Below are 21,142 nucleotides of genomic sequence, written 5' to 3' on the forward strand. Positions count from 1 at the left end.
CCCCCCCCCGCCCCGTACCCCTTCCCACTGGCTCGCAGCCCCTCTCCCTGTCCAAACTAAATATTAAAAATCCCATTACACCCCGACAGCATGCAGCAATCACGATCACCGTGGAGCTCCCTCCAGATTGGTTTTAGATGCGGGTCTGCTGTTGGGAGAGAGGAGGGCAGGGCCCCCAACAGGGGTTAGGATGGGAATCTGATGGGCAGGGGCAGAGTAGGGGCCTGAGTGAGGGAAGGAGAGACCAAGAGAAATAGGGCGACTGAGACACACTTGGAGACACTGAGGCAGAGGCACCTTCCCCATCCAGCCCATGAACATCTGGAAAGAGTCAGGCAAACAGACTTGGGAGCTTGGGGGGAGCCGCTGCTGCAGGGAAGGAATTCCAGAGCCCAGAGCCCTCTGCCCGCCGCACTCCCCCCACCCCCAGCAGATCTGCTGGCTACAAACCTCAGTGGGGACCATGATGGGGCTGGGGACTTTGGAGGAAAGGAGGCCAGAGCTCTTCTGAAGAAAGTCCCTGGAGTCCCTCACCTGGCAGCTGTATGGCCACTGCAGGTCCTGACCAGGTGCCCAATAAAAACTGGACAAACGCATGAGTAGGGAGGGGTCATACCCTGACACCCCCCCCCCCCCGGGCGAAGCACTGGATACCCACCAAACACACCCTGTACTATCATACTCGGGGCGTTATTCATGCAGTTGGTTCCTTGATCTACAATGACCTCCCTCCCTTCACCCATCCAAATCCTACTCACTCTTTAGGGCCTAATTCAAATGCCACCTCCTCCTTGAAGCCTTCCTAGACCTCCAGTCAGAAAAGATGCCTTCCTTCTCACATTCTCAAAATGCTTTGACTGGCTGTAATTCATTTCTGGAAGGCTTGTACTCGGCCATTCTCTCAGTCTACTGCTCACCCGGGAACCAGTGAGCTGAACCCTGCATCTCAGATACTCTCCTCCAGCCTTCCCAGGACGGCCACGGTCAGCTCCAAAGACACCTCTTCCAAGCAGCCTTCCCTGGCCCCTCTGGCTAACACGAGTCTTCCTTTGATCTCTACTGCTACATCTCCCCACCCCCCCTTTCATTCATCACAGCTTATAACTATGTTATTCATCTGCTCACTAACTTTTCCCCTCCATGTTCTTCTGTCCAGCGACTCAGACTAAAAATTCTGGAAGGGCAGGGAAAGTATGCCTCTCATTCCAACCTGTGTTCCCCACCACTGGTATGTGCATGGCTCATAAACAGTACTCAAGATATACAGATCTGCCTCGATGTACCATGGGGTTCCGTCCTGATAAACCCACTGTAAGCTGAAAATATTTTGAGTGGAAAGCTCACTTAACCCCCCCAGCCCCCCGAACATCAGCGCTTAGCCTGGCGTACCTAAAGCTTGCTCAGCTGAGCGGCCTCGTCTAAACACAAAGCCTGTTACATCTCATGCCATTGACCGGACATAGTACTGAACTGGAAAAAAGACCGGTCACGTGGACGCAGAAGGAACGCACGTGGATCGCCTGTTTACCACCCCCTACTCATGTGGCGGGCTGCCCAGCGTAAGGAGAGAATCAGACCAGCCGTCACCAGCCCAGGAAAAGATCAGAACTCAAACTCCGAAGAAGGGTTTCTGCTGAATATGCATCGCCACGGCACGGTTGGAATGTGGAAAAACGAGAAGTCAGACGGCTGTAAGTCGAGCCATCGTCAATCGGGACGGTCTGTATTGGCCGGAGGGCCAATGGCTCACAGAGGGTCCTTCATACACGCTTGCTGAGTGGTTGACTGACCGGCTTGTCCAGGCCCTCCTTTCCCCACTCTGCCCTGCACAGTTGGCCCTGGAGGAAGCTGGTCACATTGCCTCGGAGGAGCCTACAGTTTTGGGAAATGCTCAGGGCACTAGGAGCTCCCCGCCCTTCCTCAGCCACCCTGCCCACCCCTGGGATGGCCGTGCCACTCCCATGAGGACTCACCTGCTTGCCCTCTGTCAAACAGACTTTAACCGGCCTTATCATCTCCAATTTGTATTAACGAAGCAATGGATTTTTGCTTATCAAATTCTGTTTTGATATCAAATGGATCTTCCCCAACCCCACTCTCCCAGAGATTCTGCTGACAACCCCTCCCCCCACTCAGGGTGGATGCCTGGGGCGGTCAGGCCAGACGTCCGGGGAGGAGGGGGCCGGGGTCCACTTGCAAGGGGAACCTCAGCCTTGGACGACCTGCCTGTGCCAGGCGACTGCTCTGCTGGCCCCAGTGACCCCCCGTCCTGGCACTCTCAGCCCATGTAATTGAATCGGGGATGAACTGGGGGACTAGCTTTTGACAAAGAGAATATGGCAGAAGCGATGAGATGCCACTTTTGAGACCAGGTCATAAGAGGATGATGGTTTCTGTAGTGGGTGCTCTCTCGAACTCTCTCGGGTCATTTGCTCTGGGGGAAGCCATTGCCCACGTGACTCCCTGCGAGGCACTGAAGCCTGCACACAATCGTGTGGGCGAATGTGGAAGCAGACCCTGCCCCAGCGTGGCCGCCGGAGGACACCGAAGCCCCAGGAGAGACCTTGCACCAGGGGCATCCGCCTGAGCCACACCTGGATCCCTGACCCTCAGACACCGTAAGATTACAAACGCTTGTTGTTTTCAGCTATGACACTTTGGGGTGACTTGTTGGGCAACAATGGGTAACTAATGTACCTCTTCCTCTAGGCACCTTCCAGAACACCTCTTCCTTCCTTGCTCCCCGAGCCCTTAGCCACGGCCATGCCAGACACCGTACCAGTCCCCGCAATGGAACACGCTGCTTCACGTCCCCAGATCCTTGCAGATCCCTCCTCTGGAAGGCCCAGGCCACCTAGTCAACATATCCCTCTCCGAGGACTCAGCTCCAATGTCACCTCCTCTGTGTTGCCTCCCCACCTCCCTCTACCAATCACCCCAGCCCAGGTGGTTCCAGTCAGAGCCAGTCAAAGGCACTCCCTCCCTTGTTCACATCTAGCCTGTCTCCCCAGCTAGACTGTGGCTCCTAGAAGGCAGAGGCGCAGTTGCATTCTTCTCTCTTCCCTGACCATCCACGCAAGGTCTGACACAGAGCAGGCGCGGGTGAGGTTTGATGAGTGAATAAATAATGAGCAATGAGGGGCTGATTCTGCCCGCCCCCATGGCCCGCCACCTCCCAAGGCTGTGCCATTTTCACACTCAAGTATAGAAAACCAGCTCTGCTATCTTCCCCCAGAAACCAGCCTTTTCACCCAACATCCCTGATTCTTTTCCAGGACCATCACCTCCCCACAAGCCAGAACTGCCTCCTTCCTCCTTTCCAGCCCATGTGTTCATGCCATCCTTCTCATTTATCCTCCTCATATCCCTTGATCCTAGAACCATGGGTGCCCCATCCGGACACCCACCATCTCTTGAGAGCACGGGCCGCTGCTGCTCTCTCAGGCACCCCTGTTTTTCCGTCCAGGGACCTCTAAAATGCTGCTTCAGCTCATGGAGGGAGGAGCCATGGCGATGGTGGACTCAGCAGCATTTTATGAAAGAGAGGGTCACAGCAGCCACCTGACGCCACACAGTGACTGGCACTTTAGGAACCCCAGAACTGGGTCCAAACCTTAGCCTGGCATTTGGAGGACCCCCAGGATCTGATCCCAACAGGAAAGGCAAGGGGAGGTGGTAGAAGTAAGCTTTAAATCACCACCGAACTCACACTGTGGAGTACCTGCCCCAGGCCAGGTTTTGTAGACATTACTTCCCATTTAGTTAACATGTATTAAGCTCCTACTGCATACCCACAAGCCATTCTAAGTGCTTTACAGTCCTGAATTGTTGAGTCTTCACAAGTGCCCTAAGAAAAAGGGTTTCAGGCATAGCCCAGGACAGACAGCCAATAACAGGCAGGGCTGGGATTTGAATCCGGGTCTATCTACTTTCACAGCCTTCTTATGACCATGCGATCCCTCCTACAAACTTCTTAGGCTTGCCGACCACCTTCACGATTGTTTGCCCCAATCAGACAACACCTGCACTATTGCTTCCTTGGGACCTCTCCTTAAATCACCCCAAGTGGCACGATGGCTGAGGGGTGGGCTTGGAATTGCACTACCTGGATAAGACCCCTGGCTCCCCTACTTAACTCTCTGAGCCTCGATTTCTTCCTGTAAAATGGCCCCATCCCTCCCAGGCTTCTTGAGAGGAGTAGTAAGTTAGATACACAAGTACTCGGCGCACAGTATGACTGGCGGTCAGGAGGCCTGGCTCACGGCAGACCTGCGTGTCCCCCCGCGCACCCTACCTCGCACCGGAAGGAAGTGTGTGACTCGCCTCAGCCACTGAAGCGTGCAGGGGAGCGGTGTGCGTGCCACCACCGGCAGAGCTCAGGACCCAGCATGCCATCCACTTCACACTCCTTCTCTCTGTCCTCACAGTCACCACATTCCAAATGGCAGCTGCTCCAACCCGCTTGGCTCCCTGAGCGGGGACTCCCCAGCTGAACCCCGATGGACAGGCAGCCGTGAGTGAGAAATGAACTTTGACTGTTTGATCACTTCCGTCGAGCCTGGCCTGTACTGACGGACACAGCCGAAGCCCAATAAATGTTAACTTACCCCCATTCTTTACTGGACCTTACTTCCTTCACAATGAAATGACATCACTTTTGTAAATGAAAACATACAGCATGGCTTGCTGTTGTTAATATTCACGTAATAATTAAAATGAGAAATGTTTAGGGGTGTCTGGGTGGCTCAGTCAGTTAAGCGTCTGTCTTCAGCTCAGGTCATGATCTTGGGGTCCTAGGATCCAGTCCCGCATTGGGCTCCCTGCTCACCGGGGCAGGGTGGGGGGGGGAGAGTCTGCTTCTCCCTCTGCCTCTCCCACTGCTGTTTCCCCTGCCTATGCTCTCTCTCCCTCTCTCTGTGCCAAATAAATAAATAAGATCTTTAAAAACACAAAACAATAAAAAAATAAAATGAGAAACATTTATCCCCACGCCTATGAAAATCACCTTGCATGCTCCCTGTGGGACATATACCTGCCACCATTCTAGAAGCACCCTTCAAACGCTTCCTTCTAAGAAACAGAACGTCGGCTGCGGATTGGGGAAGCCCAGCCAGAGAGGGCCTCCCAGTCAGTTCTAGGCCACTGCTCTGGCCAGCCTGAGCGCCCCCCCAGCCCGTGTCTGCAGCCAGCTGCAGCTCTACACCCCTGCAGAGGTGCCCGCCCCGCCGCAGCCCTCACCTCTGCAGACTGTGCCGTTCTCCGCCGCCTCGAAGCCCGCTTTGCACATGCAGCGTCCGATGGGCACCAGCCACTCGCCGTCCCCATTACAGTAGAGCTTGATGGGCACATCCACCTCCTCGGCATTGGCGATGCAACTGCCCCGGGCAGCCACCAGTGAGGTGCTCTCGGCCCCCGACAGGGTCTCTTGGAAGACAGCGCCGTTCTGGATGACTCGGGGACACTTGCGGTAGAAGACGCGCACTGCGATGAGGGACATGCAGCCGCCGTAGTCCTGGAAGGCCAGGTAGAAGCCGCTGCGGGACACGGGCCCGAAGCTCCGCACCTCAGTGTTGATCTTCATGACCCGGCCGCCCAGGTCCACCTGCGAGAAGCTCTCGTCGGCCGCGATGGTGTCCACCTTCACCCACGGGTTCTCCATCCAGTTGGGGAAGGTCTTGGTGGCCGAGTCGAAGTCGGCCTCATAGTAATAGAGGTTGAAGGTCTCCTTGCAGGAGCCGGGCACGCTGGGGATGCTGCTGCAGTCACGCACCGAGAACTTCATCTCCACGTGGATGCGGTGGGCGCCCCGGCGCCGGATGAACTTGGTCCGTAGCCAGTTGTTCTGGCTTGACTCAAACACATTGCACACCTGGTACGTGCGGATTGTGTTCATGTTCTCGTCGTAGCCGCTCACTTCTTCCCACTGTGGGTGAAATGCTAGTCAGGGGGTGGGGGAGGGGGCTCAGCCCTGTCTGTCTAGAGGGGAGACACAGATCCTGTCTTAGGGAATCCTTTCAGTCCGACAGGGGGAAGTAGGAATCTCACCACTGGGGGCCTCCTAGTCTAATGGGGGAGGCACAGACTCTGTCTTAGGTATGTTCTAGTCTGATGAGGGAGACACGATTCCTATCATCAGAGAGGTCCTGAGGGGAGGGACAGACATGGCCTTGGCCCTGAGGAGTTCCCCAGTCTGTGAGGGAGACATGCATATCTGATGGGAAGGGCACACACCCTCGTCTTGGTTTTCCCCTGATTTATATGGGAGATGTGACCCTCACCCCCTCCCCCGGTGATAAAGGGGACATGGCCCTGGTTCGTGGGAGGCTCCCACCTGGAAGGGAAGAAAGGGAGAGGCCCACACTGAGGGAATTCCCTCTCCTGAGAGCAGACATAGCTTTGTGCTTGAGGAGTGCTGGTCTGATGGGGGAGTCAGAACATCTGCCTATTGGGAGCTCCTATTCTGATCAGGGAGACAGTCCTTGCCTCAGGGGATTCCCAGTCTGACAGAAGAAGAGCCCTTACCCCCAGGATGGGGAAGACAGGCAGTCTGTTGTGGGGCCTTATGTGGTTATGATACCACTAAAGTGGTTAGGGGACCTGGAGAGAGACTTTCCACCCTTCCTGCCAATGGCAGGTGCCGCGGCACTCTCCCTGGGCCCCAGCCTGTCTCTCACACATGCATCTGAGAGTTCCCGAGCCCCACTACTGCGGAAGGGGGCTGGGCAGGGCCACGGAAGGCTGGGAATGAAAGGCCCCGACCCCATGCTATCTCCTCACAGACCCACACAAGCCTAGCTCACTTACATGCTGAGCTTTTGTTCACAATTCTATACCCTCCTCAAGTACCCTCTCGTCTTCTCTGTCCATCCTTCTGCAGCCTCTTGGAGCAGGCTCTCTCTGGCTGCAGAGTTCGCATTCGCCGATTCTCCCCTGGGCCTTTGGGGACCACCAGCCTGGGCGAGGGCCGGGCAGCCTTGGGCCTCTCGGCCTGGTCTCCCCAGTGGGGCTGAGAGCTTGCTGAGAGTAGCTCCCCACTCCCTCCTTCTCCTGTGTCCTCTTTGGTACTGGGCTGGCTTTCCCAAAAGAGCTGAAACAGCAGATCACCCCCTCCCCCTCATGCTGGCCTGGGTGGGTGCTGGAGAGGGACCTCAGTTCTTTGTCATGATTATCACGCAAGGTGTATCATCATCTCCATTCTACAGGTGAGCAAGTAGAGACCAGGGAAGTGAGGCCGCTTGACCCAGGTCACATAGACCTAGACCCGTCCCCATGCTTGTGCACACTGCCTCGAAACACAACGACCCACAGGTAAGACTGGAGTCCTGGGTTTTGTCCCAGCTCTCCTAACTCAATGCATGGCCTTGGGCAAGTCACTTCCCTTTGCTGAGTCTCTATTTGCCCGACTGCCAAATGGGACCATGGGTGGCGGTGGTGAGGCCGGTAGTGGCAGAGCTGTGACCCTCGAGTGGGTGCTGTTTGTTCTGCTGCCTTCCTCAGATATCTGGGCCAAGTCTGTGCGAGGCGTGCAGTGGCTGCGGGCCTGGGGAGATGCTGATGTTGTGAGGGGCCAGCGCCCGTAGGGAAGGCTGTGCTGGAGCCTGCTGGCCCAGCCTCCACATCCATGGCGGCTCTGAAGCTCCCTACATTGCCTTTTTTTTTTTTTTTTTTTGGTGGCACCATGTGACAAAGTCAGCCCCTTGTTACAACCACTGCTCTTCTTCAGAACTTAATTAGAGCACTTAATTAGAGCACTCTGCCTTTCTCCCCTCTCTCTAATTAACATGCGGAGGCCCTGCAGCCTAAACACCCCAAATAATTGCGTCCGGGGGCCCTGCAGCCCAGCCTGGCCTCATTCCTGCTGGGGTGGGGCTACGGGCCCGGCCGCCTTCGCAGATGGAAAACTGGTGACAAGAAAGAGCCCCAGAAAGAGGCCTGACCCTCTAGGGCCTCTGCCTATTGAGAGCACAGGTCTGGGCTGGGGAGGTGACGGCGGGGGTGGGGGGTGGGGGGGTGGGGATGCAGCTCCTTGGGGCAGCGGCTGAATGGGAGGAGCTGGGATGGAGGGAAGGGAAGGGATGGGCGGTGGGGGGGGGATCCCAGGGAGATGAGGAGGGAATGCTATAAAAACTGATGACCGTGACGATGATGATATGATGGTGGTATGACTACAGCTACTCATCGTGGGCGGGGGCGTCCTCTGCCAGGCACTGTGCTAGACATCGTGCGGGAAAACCTCACAGTGGTCCAATGCAGAGGACATGACCACCATCATTTTATAGATGAGGAAACTGAAGCTCAGACAGGTTAAGCACCTGGCCCCAAATCACGTGGCTGCTGAGTGGCAGAATTGGGACAGAATTTCAGGCACGTCTGGCCCCATAGCCTGCATGTAAGATGGTGCTGGAAGAAAGAGGAATCTCAGATTGTGCCTCCTCTTCTCCTGAGGGACTCACAGCCTACCTGGGCTCAGATCACTGGTCCCAGGGAAGTATGGGCTCACGGAAGTGTGATGATAAGAGCTCAGGGAAGGGGAGCCTCGTGTTATGGGGACCCAGAAAGGGGGCCCAGAAAGGGGGTCAGAGCCTTGGATACATACCGGACCCCCATCACTAACTAGGTATAACACCCCTGTCAGGAAGCTACGAGTCTCTGAGCCTCAGTTTCCTTACCTGTAAAATGGAGGTGTTTCTTCCCCATATGATTGGATTGGATGTGTATAAAAGTGCTTCTTTGATACAGTATGTGATACAGTGGGTGCTCAGAAAATGACAGCTCACTTTCCTCATCTGTATAATGGGGGCAGCGCGGGTTCCTACTTCTCAGCCTCACCCTGAGGATGCCACGGGATAAAGGCTGCCAGCTGCCAGCATGTTGTCATGGTAACGGCCCTCCCCCAATAGTAGGGGACCAGGAGGCAACGAGAGGCCAGCCCTGGGCCCTGAAGGAGGGAAAGGGGCTGGAATTTAGGGGGCATCCAGGCCCTGCAGCAGAACCCAAGGTCCTCGGAGGGACCAGGCAGGGTGTGGGGACCACCGACTCACCCCTGATGGTGGATGCACGATCCAGCCCAGCTCCGCCGTCGCTGTGGTGGAGTCCATCAACGTTTCTGTGAGGAAAAGCAAAGAGTCACTGCCGTCCACCGACCGAGTGCTGTCAATCACCCCAAGACCCCCACCCCTCAAGGGCCTCCTTTACAGAGCGCCACCTACTTCCATCGCACCAATCAATCATCTCGCTGTACTGTGGCAGACTACCCTCCCTCTAGGTCTGCCACTCCATGATCCCACCCACTCCCACGTTCCAGCCAATCATCTGATTCTCTCCCCCTCTAGGCTCCACCCCCTTGAAGCCTAGCTCCAGCCCTTCTGCCCACGGTCGTGTCTCCTAACCGCCCATCATGTCCCACCAACCTGTCTATTGCCACTTCCCTCCCTTGCTGGTGGAGAAGGGTCTTAACCTGGACTCTGTTGGAGGGGGCTTCAGAGAGCCCACCAGGCAGCCCTGGAAAGTTTACATCAGACTTAGGGTGTCTGTCTGCTTTTTTGCCTGCATCTAATTCTCAAAAACTAGAATGTGGCCCTTGGAAAGGCCTCTCTTTTGTCCCAGCTGAGCCCCATCAGTTACCCCACCTTGGCTCTCTGGCCCAAATTTCCTATCAGGGACACCTTCCCCGCTTCTCCAGGCACCTGGAGTCCTCCATAGTGTCCCCAACTGGGGCTCCCTCCCAGAAGGCTAAGTCAACTGCTCCTAGGATAGGGCCCTAGGAGTGGGGGGGGGGGGGCGGCGGGTGGTGTTGAGGGTGAGCACTGTGGCAAGTTGCTCCAGTCTGTCACCTGCCCCCTGGAGGGGGAGGGGCATTGAGGAAATTCAAATGAGCTTCTGAACCAGTGTGGGGGGGTGGTGGAGTGGGGGGGGCTTGCCCCTCCCCCAACTCCAGCAGCTGGAAGGAAGGAGCTGCACAACCTATGGTGAAGAAGACCCCCCAGGGCCGGAGAGAGCCCCATTCATCCCCAGACATGGCCCAGGGCCCCTTCCCACTTCCCCTTTGCTGCCATAGGGAATTCAAAACACTTCTGGAGCTGAACTGCATTGAGCAGATTTAATTGGCCCCTTTCAAGCATTCATTCAACAAATAGACCCTGATACACTGGGGACCTCGAGAGAGAAAACAGTGAAGAGTGAGACCCTCCTACAGAGTTGTTCGCAATCTAGTAGTGGTGATAAGGCGCGACTACAAACAGCCACAAGAGAGGAGGCAGAGAAACGTAGAAGGTCACAGCTGGACCTTCCACACCATCTAGCCTGGCGGGCACAGGTGAGGTCTGCTTGCTGCTGTGCCTTCCACTTCTGCGCCCCGGCAGACCTCACCAATCAATCCCTGCACTCTCTGGCCACAGATGCTCCTGGTCCCTGAGCCAGGAAACTAACCCCCACCACGGGAGATGCTGTTCCTGGCCCAGCCCCACCGCTTCATTTTGGAGATTAGGCAGCTGAGGCACAGAGAGGGGAAGAGACTTCCTAAAGATCCCATAGGAGTTGGTGGCAGACTGGGAGCGGCAGGTCTCGTGCCTCCGACCCTATAAACTTCTAGATACTTAGTTGGATGGCCTGGGCTGGATGAATTTGGGTGAGGACAGTAGGGGCAGGGTGCACAGTGCCCAGGCCGCTGTGAAGATCAAAATGGGAGCAACGAGGTCTTGAACTAGGGCAGGAGCAGCGTGGATGGGAGGACGCATTCAGTCAGAAGTGACCCCAGTCAGACCATGAGTTGACAACAGAGGAAACAGCAGTGTCCCCATGACCGCCTGCAGCTTATGTCTGTGGTCACTGTGTGGGGGTGGGGGGGCGCTGGTAAGGGGGGAGGAGGGGTGCCAGGGACGGTGGAGTCCAGTGCCAAGGGCGTCTTTTTGATGGCAAATTGGAGGGAAGTTCTATTGTGCTGCTTTGGAGCTGAAAAAAGGGTTCCTTTTCACACTCCGAATGCTACAGATTTTTCTTCCTGGAGAGAACAAGGGCTGAACTTTTAACCTGTTTTCTCTCATCGGCCTCAGCCAGAGACGCGCCAAGCCGGGCTCTCTGCCTGGGTCTGAGGAACAGCTGCTGGGAGCCGTGTGGAACAAGGGAGAGGAGACTCTGCTTGGGACTAGAGAGGGCTCGGGTGGGGGAGGCAAGCCTGCCAAGCAGGTGGCCCCACCCCTTGGCTGGATTCTTGGGCTGACCCAGAGGCCAAGCACTAGAGGATTCCATGGCCCAGAGGAGGGGCTGTGAGCTGACAACTTCATTGTAGGGATGGAAGCTCAGGCCCAGAGAGGGCAAATGACTGGCCGAAAGTCATGGACTAAACGCTGGTGCTCAAGCACCAGGCTCCCAGGGACCTCAGCCTCGGGGGTGCTCCACAGCCCCCTCTGTCTCCCACCCGAAACGTAACGAGCAAAGGGAGGATCTCAGGAGGCCGGAAGTCAAGGGCTAGTTGGGTTCAGACAGGAAGGGGTGAAGAGGGAATGTGAAATTTGCACATGCCCTGGAAGGGATGCAAGAGGTTCCCTTCTCCCCATGCCCATTCTGGCTTTGCCTGGAAGCCTGCCTCTGGGAAAGCTATTACCCTTCGGGGCTGGGGCAGGAGGACACCCATGGGTGCTCTCCCTGCAGCTTCCCCTTGGCCTTTTGCTTTTCAGTGTTGACACCTCCCTCCACCCACTGCATGCAAGGCAGGTAGGCAGAGCAGATAAATCAGGGGGCGGGAGGTCAGAGGGACTTCGATTCTGACACCTACTTGCCTCATAACCTTGGACCTGTAACCTTCCTAAGCCTCAGTTTCTTCACCTCGAAAATGGCCACAGTGCCCTCTGAGTGGGGCCAGGAGGACAGAAGGACACGGAAGTGTGTTCACTTGGAGCCCAGCACAAAGCAGAGCCTCGGTGAATGGCAGATGCTCTTTTTTTAGACGGAGCGCAGTGCTTTCTGGCTGACCCAGGGTCTGCACACACTCCATTTCCTCTGGGCTCATGAGGTGGCCCCTGAAAGTGAAGGCAGGTCCGAGAGGCTCCCCCAGACGGTGCCTGCCAACATCTGACAAACATCAGCGTCTTGCTCCCGCGCCGCAGCCTCTGAGGAGCCTTTCCTGGTCCATCTGACGCTGCTTTCCTGGGATGCCCTGAGTTTCCTCTTTGTTCCTCTCAAAACGAGCATAAAAGTCACATTCGGTTTCCTGGGGAGTCTGGGGCTAATAGTTCTTGCCCCAGGAACCTGGGCGGGTTGAGGAAGCCAGGACTCCCTCCGCCACCAGCACTTCCTTCCTTTTCCGCATATCACCCCAGACATCTCCCTCCATTCCCAAAAATCTGCAAAAGGGACAGAGAACTCATGGTCCCTGAGATGGAGACCTTTCTACTAGGAGTTGGAGACCCTCACCAATGTCCTTCCAACAATGCCAAGACACAGTTGATACCATCCCCTTTTACGGATGGGAAAACTGAGGCTTACAAAGGTTCAAGAACTTGTCCGAGGTCACACATCTTGAATTCACAAGCTGTGCTCTAGCTGCATGGTCTGTGTGGGGCTCTCTCACCCTTGTACCCCATACATACTGTTGCTTGTGATCTTCTCCCCCACCACACCTCCTCTGGCTGCCCTCAAGACCCAGCACGGGGGCTTGGCACATAGAGGGTCTGCAGTCAGAGGCCAAAATCCCTGTCGTCCCCGGGCTAATGTTCCATCAGAACAACATTCCTGACTTCAGCCATTTCCACCTACAACCTGCACTATATTTAGTTACTACTTTTCTTCCAGCCGACTCTTCTTTTAAGTGTAAAGAGGAAAGAGTTATCATTATTATAAATGGGAAACCAATATCACTTGCCATAAAAAGAAGGAAAATAAACACACAACTACTACAATTAAAAATGTTCCTCTGAAAACTACCTGTCATTTCACTTCCCACACTTTGGGGACCGCAGGACGGCGCCGAGCTGCTTCCGAAGCACTTGAAATGTCCCCATCCCATGGCCACTGTGACAACGACAATCCCTCATGCAGGGGAAGCTGTTTTTGCTGTACACATAATTAATCACCACACGATGTGACAAAGATTGCGACAGGGACGCGCATGGGGTACCGTGGATGTGAGAACTGGATGTGGAAAGAGAGGAAGTAAACCTCAAGCTTAGGGATGGCTTTCCTGGAGGAAGTGACACTTGAATGGAGGCTTGAAGAATGAGTTAAGAGGGAGTTGGAGACGCTGAATGGGAAGGGCATGTGAGGCAGAGGGAACAGTAGAGGCAAAAGCGAGGAGGTGAGCAACAGCGCAGTGGGAATGGGTAAGAGCTGGCAATGGTTGTCAGCTCTCTGAGGCCCCCTGGCTGGACCACGTCCACCTGCCCACATCCCTGCCCACTTCTCTGGTGCACCCCCACCCCAGCCCTGCCCCATGCTGCCCCTTTCCTCTCCCCTGGACCCTCCCACACCAGCGAGCCCTGTGGAAGGGTCTTCTTTGCAAGCCCTGAGCGCTCTCCGTGACCATCTTTTAAAATCCCAATGGCTAGATGAGGAGACTGAGGCTGTGCGCGGACAGATCCTCGGCACCCTGGAGAAAGCCGGAACCAGGGTCTCCAGCCGCCGACTTGGGCAGCCTGTCTCGGTGGGAAAACTGGGTTTGCGCCACGAGCCCCATTGCGCCCGCACCCCCTCTCCTTCCTGGAGACTGCACAGAAGAAAGCAATCAGGAGGCCCTGATTGCACAGGCTGGGGAGGCTCGTAGGCCCCTCTGGCTATGTGTGAACGAGCAGTGTGCATTTCAGAAATATTTGAACTAAAAGGGGAGACACACTGAAGTCGTTAGTGTGGAGCCGACAGGAGGGTGGCTGTACGAGGAGGCGCTGGCTGAGGCTCCCACCGCCCCTGATTCAGGCTGGAGCAGGCAGCCACCCTCTGCTCCCCAATCCAGTCCTGGTCAGCTTGGCCTGACCCCCGTGGGGGCCGTGGACACTGTCTGTCTGGATGAATGGCAGTGTGTGAGTTCCAAAGAGAGGGGGAGGAATTTTCAGTGAGCACCTACTGTGTGCAGGGCACCAAGAGGGGCACTCTTAATATGGCTTCTGGCTCATGATGACCTGTGGGGTATATGCTATTAATCCCATTTTATAGATGCAGAAACTGAGGTCAGGGAGGTATAGCAACCTTCACAACGGCCCATAGGCGAGGCTGGCATCTGAAATCACATCTGTCTCATTTTACATCTGCAGGACTGTTTTTTTTTGTTTTTGAGAGAGAGCAAGTGGAGGAGTGGGGCAGAAGGAGAGGGAGAGGGTCTTAAGCAGGCTCCACCCTGAGCACAGAGCCTGACATGGGGTTCGATCTCACCATCCTGAGATCATGACCTGAGCCGAAATCAAGAGTCAGACATTTAACTGACTGAACCACCTAGGCACCCCCATCTGCATAATTTTTAAGATGTTGCAAGTATAGCCTTAAAAAAACAGACAGCACACACACACACACACAAACACAATCACTGGGGCTCTCTGTACGTGTTTACTCTCTCCTTCTGTGTAGGCCTGAGGGAGGACGGGAGGGGAAAGAGGGAAGGGCAGTAGGGGAGTGGGGCTCAGACTGTCCAGGCTAGAACTTTGGCTCTGGCATTCTCCAGGGTGTAACCACAGGCAAGCCTGTGCTCCTTTCTGGCTCTCAGTTTCCCATCTGTAAAATGGGTCATGTGAGCATTAGATGGGGGAGTCCTGCTGATCTGCGGTTTCCCAGGGCCCTCATTCTGGGGGAGCTCTGCGTCTGCCTCCTTTACTGCTATATCCCAGGACCGAGACTTGGTTCTGGCCCACAGTAGTTGTATTTGACCTCCATGAGGCAGCTGGGTGATGTTTCTGAAGTCCATGTCTGATCACGTCTTAACTCATCGTAATGCCCTTCAGAGCTCCCACTGGTTGCCAAGAGATAGTCTTAGCTCCTAGCTCCCTGCGTTCAAGGTTGCTGCTTGACCAGGTCAGTTAATTATCTTCCAGCCATGCTCTCCTATGTCCCTAGTGTCCAGCCACCCTGAAGTTCCTTCTGCAAGCATGGCCCTGGTCACTTGACCCTTCCCGGTTTTTCTGCCTAGAATGCCTGGCCCTTCCAGCTTTGTTAGCCTGGCTAACTTCTCTTCCATAACTTAACTCAAAGGCTCTTTCTTCCTGGCAGCTGTCCCTGAATTCTCCTGGGTTAAGTAACAAGAACATGGTCATTCCATGAAGATCTAATCTACCTACTGTGTGGCAGGCCCTGTGCTGGGCACTGGGGATGTCAAAATAGATGAGCAAACACTTCCCTCAAGGAGCTTCCAGATTAGTGCCTGACACAGGGACTTTCTACACAAAGAGGCAGGGTGAGAATGCTGGATCCAGTGAGGGACCAGGAAACCCAGGGACAGAAGGTGTTATTGAGCAGGAAATTAGCAAAGTGGAGATGGTGTTTGAGATGGACAAGGGAATATCAGGGAATATCAGGGGCGCGGTGGCATCCAATTTTCATGGATGCCTGAAAATTCCAGGGCACTTTGGACCATAGTAAGACCTGAGGACTGGTTCTCAGTCATGAGCCCGGGGCTAAGGGTTTAGCATTCATTACCTCATTTCATCATACTGATTTGTAAAGTAGGTACTTGGTTATCTCCCTTTACAGATGGGAAAACTGAAGTTAAGAGAGATGGTTCAAGGTCTGCATGGCCAGGAAGTGGTGCCTCTGTGTCTGCCGTCCATCAGAGCGCATGTACTCAAACTTGTACCACACTAGAGTTTCTGTCCCATGTGGTAGGAGCAAAATGCTTCACAGAAGGCTTAGGGTGGGGACAGAACTTTTAGGGCCTTCTTGAATGTGGGGCTAAGGACTTTGGGTCTTGTCCCTAAGGCAATGGGGAGTTCGGAGGATTCCTGAGAAGGGGAGTGACGTGGTCTCTCCTGAAAATGGACAGACACCTGGGGTCTTTGCTCCAGACCAGCCAGCATCCCACAGCCCAGGTGGCAAATCAGCCTGGTGCTGCACTGGAACCTTTCTGGCAGCTCCGGCTGCTCCCTGTCTGGGGCTAATAGGGCTGTGGTGACTCGAACACTGGCAGCCGATGGCTGGGAGTTGGCACACTCTTTCCACGGTCCACATCCATATTAGAAATTCCAAAAGGAGGCAACAGGCAGGAACCAGGAGATAAAGTTCAAGGCCACTGACAAACTGGGTGACTTGGAAAAGTCACTTCACCTCTCTGAACCTCAGTTTCCTCCTCTGTAAAGAGGGGATCACAAAGTTCTTGCTCTGTGTACTTTGCAGGGTTGCTCTGAAGATCCAAGGAGGCATTGGGTGCAAACCTTTTTTTTTTTTAATTTTAAGATTTATTTAGTTATTTGAGGGGTATCTGGGTGGCTCAGTCATTAAGCGTCTGTCTGCCTCCAGATTAGGTCATGATCCCAGAGTCCTGGGATTAAGCCCTGCTTCGGGCTCCCTGCTTCTCCCTCTCCCACTCCCCCTGCTTGAGTTCCCTCTCTCTGTGTCAAAAAAAAAAAAAAAAAAAAAAAAGTCATTTGAGACAGAGAGTGCATGAGCAGGGGTGGGGCACAGGGAGGAGGAGACTCTCCAGCAGACTCCCCACTAAGCACGGAGCCAGACATGGTGTTCGATCTAACGACCCTGAGATCATGACTGAGCCAAAATCAGGAGTCAGATGCTTAATCCACTGAGGCAACCAGGTGCCCTGCGAAGGGAAGGCAACAGTGAAACCCGCGAACACTCATGAAGGCTGACCCTGGGAAGGTAATTCATCAACATTGTCTGTCTCACTGTAGCCAGAGCAAGCTTCTGGGGAAACCAAGGCTTGGAGGGATCAAGAACTCCGCCAGGACCACATAGTCAGTAAGGGGTGGGGCCGGATCTGACTCCTCTGGTCTGACCAGGCTATGCTGCCTCACAGAGGGGAGGGGAAAATCACAGTTTCATGTCCCACGCCCTCGGTGCCAGATCCTGAGCCAGTCACTCCACATCTCTGCAAAGCTGGCCTTACTGAGCCCATCCTGCGAATCAGGAAACCGAGTTCAGAAAGGCTAAGACACTCGCCCAAAGTCACACAGCCAGAAAGCAGCAGAGTTGGATTTGAACCCTGATCAGCCCCATCGGCTTCCCCCAGGCTTCTCCCCTGAAAACCAGAGCAGATCGGTGGCTAAGAGAGACTCGGCCCCAAGCAAGGAGAGCGGGGGTGGGGTGGGGGGGCTGAAGGGAGGGTGGCAATGCCGGAGGAGCCCCGAGGAGCTGCCTCCCGGAAGACCATGGGTTTTCTAAGGTGAAACAGCAAACAGGCATTGCCTTGTTTTTCCAGCTCACCGCCCACCCACCCCCCTCGGTTCCGCCCTCAGGCTCACGGAAAGGGGACCCAGCTAATGTAAAATCCTTCTGCCCCTGGTCCTCCTGCCGCTCGGAGGCCCTCCTCTGCCTCGGTTGCCTGCCTGGAGCCGGCTCTTGTTTTCATTCTCAGGCTCAGGCGGAGGAGTCCCCGCGACGCCGGGTCCTCCGCTGCATCCCCCGCCTGCCCGCTGCCGGCCTGGGCATCCGCCAGCGCCGGCCGCCCGCCTGAAACCCAATCCTCCGGGGCAGCCGGGTTGCTCGCTAACAGCGGGCCGCATTGTGCGGCAGGGGCTTCGGGAGAGTTTGGATTCGCTGCTTGGGGACCCACTTAACCTCCGCAAAGGACAGGATGATGGATGGAGGTCTGGGAAGGGGTTGCTGGGGGTGGGGCGGGCGGTAAATGAACACCAGGGCTTGCCTGGGGAAGGGGGAGAAGGGAAGCAGGGACGGAACGGCTCTGCACGGAGAAGAGCTCCAGGAGACCTCACGACAACCCCGAGGGATGCCAGTTCCGGGCCCCATTTGACGCACAAGGAAACTGAAGATCCGAGAGGTTAGGTGACTTGGCCAAGACCACACAGCACATCAGAAGTTGAACAGAAGCGTATTGCTCTTGAGCCTTCCTGACGCCCCAAGTTGCCTCCCGCAGGCAGCATCCGCTCTGTGATTTTTAACCTTTAAAGCCCCTTTCCTTAAGTGAATCCGCAGACCCTTCCTTAAGTAGGTAATAAAAATAGTGATGGCCGTGGGCATTACTGAGCACCAACTGCGTGCCCCGTGTGTGCTGAGCGCTCTTTGACTTCATTTCATGAGATCCTCACAATGACGGATTGGTTGAGAGCAACTGTCAAGGCCATTTAAAAGGAGAGGGGAGAAGGCCAACTATACTTCAACGATAAAAATTAAGAAAATAAGTAAGAAGAGAGGAAACTTGTCACCCTGCCCTGTGACTTGACTAGTCAGCCCGACTGGACTGTGAGCGCCTTGTGGGCCCGGCTGCGTCTGGCTCGCTGCTCAGACCATCTACCCCCCAACCTCATCCCCACCCCCGGCTGACCCAGACATCACATGCTCTCTCTTTCTTACACCATCCGTCTGGGTGACTGGATTTTTCCTCTGGGAAATATAGTCTCTGGTATCAAGATGACTACATATACTACTATATCATTCTAAGTGCTTACTAAGTGCCAACCACTGTGCTGTCACCTGAGATAGAATTATTATTGTCCCCATTCGCTCAACCACCCATCATCCGTCTACCCATTCATCCACTCACCCTCACTCACCTTCTCCATCTGTCTGCCATTCCCCGGGCCCTATAACCTGCCGCTGGTTCGCCCACCCACCCCGCACAGCTAGCATCCCGCTTCGGGAAGCCATTCATCATTCATACATTATTCCATTAAGCCAACTTCCCTTCCTTCCATCATCTCTTCCTCCCCAGCTTCCCACACATGGGAGAACGAGCTTCAGAGAGGTGAAGTAGCTTGCCCAGTGTCACGAAGCTGGCCAGCAGCACATCCGGGAGCCAAACACAGGTATGCTTTTAACCATGCTGCTCTGTAGCCTCCCACTTTCTCACTTTATTTTTAACCGTCCTGTTGCACGCAGGTTTACTACTCTGTCACCTCACATCCTTTTGGATATGTGTGTGGAGTGTAAATTACAAATCAGTAAGACACGGGCCACTGTAAGTCCAAGCCAGGGTCTGTCAGGTTGGACTCAATTAGCAAGCCTGCTACAGGACCTGCTGGGACTGGATCTATTTGTCTAATTGGCACTGGTTTCTCCCAGTGAAGGACAATTAACTCAAATCCCAGAATCCAGACCACCCCTCTGCTTCTGGGCAAGATGTCAGGCATTTAGCTACATGAAATTTTACTGTTCATTCATCTACTCACTGACCTGTACCCCCACTCATCCATCTTTCCAACCATCCAATCCTTGCAATCATCCAGAAAATTTCTCCCTATCATCCACCTGCCTACTTACCCACCTGCACACCCTTATCTTTCCATCCATCCATCTACCCACTCACTTACCCAACACTCCACCCACCCATCCATCTACCTACACATTCTCATACCCATCCATCCACTGAACCACCAAATCCAAGCAAATACTCATGAAATCATTCTGCCTTCTTGCCATTTGCCCATCCATCCATCCATCCATCCTATCCATCCATTCCCCCCTCACCCCATCCATCAGTCTGTTCTTCTATTCCCCAATAATCCACCATCCACTTGCCACCCCAACATCTAGCATCCCACTCAGTTATCTGCCCAGCTGTCTGCCATCCATCTTTCCATTGAACCAACCTCCCTCCCCGCCTTTCTTTTCATTTGTCTATCTACCTGTCCATTCATGTACCTGTCCTTCTACTCACACCACTTACATGCCTAAAAATCTGCTACCTGTCTATCCACTTCTGCCATCTGGCTGGGCTGCATATATGTGTTAGGTTCATGCTAAATACCGGGGAATCAAAAACAGACACTGTCACTTCCCTCAAGAAGTGTTCTGATTTGGGACAAACTCAGAGGAGGCTTCCCAAATGGGTGACACCTGGCCTGAACCCCAAATACTGACTCGGAGAGACAGCCAGCCTGGAAGGAGAGAAAAAGAGAAAGAGAAAGGAACAAACTGTGTAAAAGCCGGGAGGAGAGAATGTGCATGGACCCTACAAGGAGTCCTAAGATGGAGAAGGAAGGCCTAGAAGAACTCTAGACACCACAAAGAGCCTTGAACACCTGGCCAACAGGCTGAGATCATCCTGAGGGCAGCAGGGAGCCTTTGGAAGATTGTGGGGGGGGAGGTGGCCTGATTCAGCTGTCACTGAATTCTCTTGAGTAACTGATCCTTTTTTTTTTTTTAAGATTTTTTAAATTTGACAGACAGAGATCACAAGTAGGCAGAGAGGCAGGCGGAGAGAGGGAGAAGCAGGCTCCCCGCCGAGCAGAGAGACAGATGTGGGGCTCGATCCCAGGACCCTGGGATCATGACCTGAGCCAAAGGCAGAGGCTTTAACCCACTGAGCCACCCAGGCACCCCGTAACTGATCCATTTTATGGATGAGGAAATTGCAGCCCAGGGGTCAGAGAGATACAGAGGACTGTCCCAGGCTACACAGCTAGTCACAAGCAGAACAAAAATTCCACTTCAGTTTTGATGGCTCCAAAGCCCTCGCTCATTCTGAGAGCAGCTGCTGTCTCAGAGGAGCAATTTCCAGAATGCCTCCCTCCTATGTTAACACTCCCCTCCAGCTCTGCGGCTGTGGCCCTCAGCAGCATGGGTGCAGTGACAGAACCCCCAGGGCGCCGTCTCTGCTCAGCGCGACTCCACCTGCTTCCTCTCGGTCCCCGGGCTCGCTTGCCAACTGCGCCCAGCATTTTGGGCAGTTTAGCAAACATGGCTCTGCTGGGGCTTTCTCTCATGGGTCCGTGTTTCACAGGAGAGCCACCCAGCAAGCTCCTGTCATCGTCTTCATGCTCACAGACTCCATGTCTTTGTCATCAGCTACTGTTCATTCCCCACGGCCCCTGACACCCTGAGATGATGCCAGACGAAGAGCTCCTGGCATGGGCTGCTGGGGCTTGTGACACGGCTGTGCACAGAGGCGTAGATGACAGAGGAAGGACTGGGAAGGCACAGGGCTTGAAAGGTGGAGAGGACACTGGGAGAGGGGCACCCTGAGCCAGACAGGAAGGGGACAGGCCAGACAGGGAGGGAATATAACCCCCCCACCAACATCCCCATCACCACGGAGAGA

At 54.7% G+C, this 21,142-nt stretch overlaps 1 protein-coding gene across 3 annotated transcripts in view; it reads right to left on the reverse strand.

The window, feature by feature from the left end:
* The window catches only part of EPHB2 (EPH receptor B2), a 183,563-nt gene that overhangs the window by 111,861 nt on the left and 50,560 nt on the right, over positions 1-21,142 (reverse strand). For all 3 annotated transcript variants that reach the window (XM_047727698.1, XM_047727697.1, XM_047727696.1), the window contains exons 2-3: positions 9,042-9,106; positions 5,239-5,923 (exon numbers count right to left, since the gene is read on the reverse strand). In XM_047727698.1, the coding sequence (XP_047583654.1) occupies positions 5,239-5,923; positions 9,042-9,106 (750 nt within the window). The remainder of the gene's footprint in view (positions 1-5,238; positions 5,924-9,041; positions 9,107-21,142) is intronic.

The sequence above is a fragment of the Lutra lutra genome, chromosome 4 (genome assembly GCF_902655055.1).
Source record: "Lutra lutra chromosome 4, mLutLut1.2, whole genome shotgun sequence".
In the NCBI taxonomy this organism is placed as follows: domain Eukaryota; kingdom Metazoa; phylum Chordata; class Mammalia; order Carnivora; family Mustelidae; genus Lutra; species Lutra lutra.